General features: G+C 53.3%; 1 protein-coding gene across 1 annotated transcript; it reads right to left on the reverse strand.

The window, feature by feature from the left end:
* Positions 1-810: 810 nt before the first annotated feature.
* On the reverse strand, positions 811-1,252 carry LOC132438453 (thymosin beta-10). Its single transcript, XM_060032667.1, has one exon. It carries the CDS (start codon positions 1,199-1,201, stop codon positions 1,073-1,075), a length of 129 nt encoding a protein of 42 aa, XP_059888650.1. The 5' UTR covers positions 1,202-1,252; the 3' UTR covers positions 811-1,072.
* Positions 1,253-4,986: the final 3,734 nt, after the last annotated feature.

The raw sequence follows: 4,986 nt of genomic DNA on the forward strand, positions 1-4,986 counted from the left end.
GGCCCGGTCTGTCCAGTCCACACCTGTGCCTTCAGCACCAAGAGAGACCAGGCATTCGGCAGGCACTCCAATATTTGATGAATGAAGGGATACAGTTTGCAGTCAGTTTTCTCTGGAATCTTTGGCTGCAGCCTGCCTTCTAAGATGCTCTTCCACTGCAACCTGCATGGCCTGGGGGTGATGGTCTGAGAGGGATGGGGGATGTCTGCAGAGACGCAAACTTTCTCCTGCACTTGACTCAACCAGAAGCCCAGGTTAGAACTAAATCACTCCTTTGGTGTCCAGCCTGGAGCAAAGGAGAGAGAGAATGCACTGCAGCAGGAGGAACGCAGGGCCGGCAAAGGAGGCATCCTGGGCGTGGTCAGCTCAATAGTGGTCCCCAAAGATGTCCACATCCTATCCCTGGGGCCTGGGAATATGTCACCTTACAAGGCAGAAGGGACTTTGCAGCTGTGATGAAGAACCTTGAGATTGGGAAGTTACCCTGAATTATCCAGGGGGACCCACTGTAGTCACAGAGTTCCTTACAGGAGGGAGGCAGGAGGGTCAGATTCAGAAGACGTAATGACAGAAGCAGAGGTCAGAGTGGTGTGAGCCCAGGAACAAGAGCAGCTTCTAGAAGCTGGACAAAGCAAACAGATTCTGCTCTAGAGCCTCCAGAAGGAACCAGCCCTGCTGACATCTTGATTTTAGGACTACTGACCTCCAGAAATGTAAGATAATACATTTGTGTTGTAAGCCAGTAAGTCTGTGGTGACTTGTTGTGGCAACAATGGGAAACGAATACAAGTAGTACCTACTCTTTTTTTTTTTTTTTTGCCACGAGGTGTGTTTTATTTTCATTAATCATACAAATAATTTTCTATAATATCCCAGGGCAAACCGGAGAATTTGGCAGTCCGATTGGAGGGTCCCTTCAGAGACCCACAGGCCGGTGGCATCGGCACGGAGTGCCCGGGTTCACAGTGCAGCTTGTCGCTCGTGTCCATCTTGCAGGTGGCTCTTCCTCCACATCACGACTAGGGTCTCCAAGATGATGGAGGTGGAGAATACTCCAGGTTCTTAGGAAATTTCACTTCGCTTGCTTCTCCTGCTCAATGGTCTCTTTGGTCGGCAGGGTGTTCTTCTCCTGCGTCTCCGTCTTCTTCAGCTTGGCCTTATCGAAGCTGGCGATTTCCCCCATGTCCGGCTTGTCTGCCATTTTCTTAAGACAAACCGAAAAGTTCCGCTCCAAGCCCGCGGTTCCGGTGCTCTGCCAAGTAGTACCTACTCTTGCCTAACTACCTACCAGGTGGGTGCTGGCCACTTCAACGGCCACTTCCTTGCTTATGGACTGAAAACTCAAGTTAAAAGCCTAGCTGCCAATGTGATGGTATTAGGAGGTACCTAATTAGGGGTAATTAGGTCTTGAGGGTGGAACCCTCATGGGTGGAATTAGTGCCCTTACATAAGAGGCTCCAGAGAGCTCTCTTTCCACCCCGTGAGGACGCAGGGAGAAATGGATAGTCTGCAATCCAGAAGAGGGCCCTCACCAGGACCTGCCCGTGCTGGCATCCTGGGCTCAGACTCCCAGCCTCTGGAACTGTGAGAAATAAATTTCTGTTGTTTACAAGTCCTCCAGCCTACGGTACTTTGTTATAGCAGCCCCAACGGACGGAGACAGCTATCCATGGTGTTCTGCAAAGCAGGCCCTCTTGTCTGCATTTTATCCATCAGGAATCAGAGGCTCTGAGAGGTGATGTGACTTGCCCAGGGCCGTGTGGCTGGTTGAAGCTGCACTGCTTCTCCAGGGCACCTCCACCTGTTTGGGCTTCAGTTTCTCCATTTGTCTCATGAACTGTTTTGAGTAGATCAGCCCATCCACCAAACACAAGCTTGGTTGAGTTGTTAGTACAAGTTCTGGGGGGAAGACTTGGAGGAAGAAGGTTTATGCTACAGTATCTTTGGAAGTGCTGAGTGGAAGTTAGAAAACCTTTCTTGCTTTTTGCTGCAGGCCTTCTCAGAGCCTCTCAGAGATAAAAGAGTACTGTGACTGCTTGAAAGCCAGACAGTGTATGCAGCATTTCCTAACCGACTGACCCATGGGACCATTATGAACAGAACATTGCTCGGGACTAATGTGGGGGACATCCCGCTCTGAAATGTGGACCTAGATGATCTTGACGGTCTCTTCTCATCTACAAAGGGCCAGGGTTCCACTAGATTTAACCCCGTCAGCAGGTCTGAGGCTGGTCCTCATTCTGCCATGTTCTGCTCCTGAGAGGGAGGCCGGGTGGAGGCTGCCATGACGCAGTCCTCCTGTGAGTTTCCTATAACTGCACTAACAAACTACCACAAACTTATGCCTTAAGACAACAGAGAGTCACCATCTCACAGTCTGGGAGGTCAGAAGCCTCTGCACTACAATCAGTGTGTTGGCAGGGCTGCATTCCTTCTGCAAACTCCAGGGTTCTTCTGCCTTTTCTAGCTTCTGGTGGCCACTCACATGCCGTGGCTCATGGCCCCTTCCTCCGTCTTCAGCGCCAGCAGTGGCAGGTCCAGCCTCTCTCGCTGCCTCCCTCTTCCACTTTTAAGGGCTCTTGTGGTTCCACGGGACCCACCTGGATCCCCCAGGCTAGTCTCCTGATCATAAGGTCAGCCGATTAGCAAGATTAATTCCATCTGCAACCTTAATCCCCCCTCTCGAGGTAGCATCCATTCACAGGTTCCAGGGATCAGGGCGTGGATGTCTCTGAGGGGCCGTTCCTCTGCTTCCCTCAACTCTTTTGCTCGACTCTGAATTCAGCACAGTAACGGCTCTCATTCCTGCGCTGGTTATTCTCTCACCACAGCTCTCAGAGCGGCGGGCTCCCATCACCCCACCTGACAGGAAACCGAGGCTCAGAGGTGTGAAGTCACCTGCCGAGGCCACCCAGCCAAGAGCAGTCAGGCTGGGACTCACGTCCGCATCCACCCGTGTGCCCTTGCTCTTGGCCACCACGGGTGAGGGTCTGTCACCCGCCATGGACCAGCTCCTCCCCCAGTGAGAGCCCCCGGCTGCTTCACGCGGAACAGCGGACATGGTCCTAGGCTCCGCACATCGCTTACACAGACCAGTGTGTACAGCCTCCCTGACCTGGGCCTCCCCGCCTGGTGTGTGGAAGGATCCAATGTGCAGAGATCCTGCTCAGGCCTCACTGGCTGAGTCTGTGTGGCTGCCCTCGAGGGCTGGTGGAGGGGCCGTTCTCCTGCCTGTATTATAAAGCCGACAGCCGGGGACATGAACTTGCATCTGCTGAGCGCCTGGGCCAGGTGCTCACACAAGGGTTTGATGCATCCAAAGCCACCTAGAGACTTCTAGTAGCATCATCCTCACTGCACAGCCGGGGAAACTGACAACTGGGTTAGAGCTCCCATTCCCTCATGCGTGCACTCAACAATATTTATGTACGCATGTACGTACGTGCGTATGTATGTATGTTTCGTTGCTGATGTTGTTGTTTTGGTTTGGTTTTGGTTTTGGCCTCACGGCATGTGGGATCTTAGTTCCCCGAGAAGGGTTCAAACCCACTTTCCCTGCACTGGAAGCACGGCAACTCAACCACTGGACCACCAGGGAAGTCCCTCAACAATATTTATTGATGTTGAATATGTGTCCTGCATAAGGCAGGGTAGAGCTCATATTCCAGCTGGAGACAGACTGTAAACAGTAAACAGAGAAGGGATGGAGTGCCAGGGAAGTGGGAAGTGGTAGAGGTCAGGGAAGGCGGGCTGGAGTAGGCAGCAGGGTGGGAGCTGGAAGGGTGGCTGGTGGTGTGATGGTGAATGTCAGGGTGCGCCTGGCACCCCACTAAGCCCGTTCCAGGAATCGTGTCACTGGAATCACGTCCAGAAATAAGTCACCCTGCAGGGCAGGTCTCTCCTTGTTTTTCAGGTGAGGTGGGAGGCTCCATGGGGACCCTGCTGATGACCACACAGCATGAAGTGGCAGATTTAGGACCTGAACCCAGGACTGTGTGCGCCCCATGCAGATGTACCCATACCCCTGCCCCTGCCCCCAGAGTGGACCATAAGGCCACACCACGGGGTGGGGGGAGGGTGCCGCCCATGAGTCTCGGATCTTTGGGGTCACAGTGCTACATCAAAACACAGCCAGGGGCTACCCTGGTTCCCCCAGCAAGATGGGAGGAGCAGCAGATGGGGGAGAACCGGTCAAGGAGATTTGTTTTCAGGGTCTAAAAACCTGAACCTGGCCACGAACACTAGTGCGGAAACGCATGTCTTCTCCCTGTGAATAGCACGCGCCTTAGAAATCCAACTTCCTTCCCCCATCAGGCTGGAGGGGGCTGACCTCCTGGCGGCTGGAACCCCGAAGTGCTCCCTCAGTGGGTACAGCTGTCAGCTTCCACTTTTAGAAACATTCACGTGTTACCGTGACATTAAATACTTTCCTTCCTAATGAGCATTTCCCCCCCAGACATCTGAATGTGCAAAGATATATCCTCTGGGCCCAGCCAGGGCAAAGTCTGTGCAGAAATTTCCCTTGATGTGCTCTGTGGTGACCTAAGTGGGAAGGAAATCTGAAAAAGAGGGGGATATACGTAGAGCTGATGCACTTTGCTGCACAGCAGAAACGAACACGACATTGTAAAGCAGCTATACGCCAATAAAAATTAAAAAAAAAAAAAAAGAAAGAACTCTCCCTCAATGCTGACACCGAGGCACATTGTAAGGCGAGGGGCTTCTCCCGGCCTCTGCAGGACGAGACAGGGACTCTCGGTAGAGCCCTACTGCCCCCTAGAGGGACGGATCCCGGAGGCCCAGATGGGAGGAGATGCCTGCGGGCCTGGAGCTCTCCGTGGGCCTCCTGCAAGTGCCCCAGCTTCTCTGCCCCTTCTCACCCCAGGACCACCTTCAGCCTGACCTCCATCCATCTACCAAGTCAACACGATGTAGGAGACCCTTGGCTCCGCTGGCCGGTCCCAAAGTTCCAAGGACTCAGCTTGC

This window comes from Delphinus delphis, chromosome 15 (assembly GCF_949987515.2).
Source record: "Delphinus delphis chromosome 15, mDelDel1.2, whole genome shotgun sequence".
In the NCBI taxonomy this organism is placed as follows: Eukaryota; Metazoa; Chordata; class Mammalia; order Artiodactyla; family Delphinidae; genus Delphinus; species Delphinus delphis.

Coding starts and splice junctions, on each gene's coding strand:
- LOC132438453 (XM_060032667.1), bottom strand. CDS start 1,201: ATGGCAGACAAGCCGGACATGGGGGAAATCGCCAGCTTCGATAAGGCC.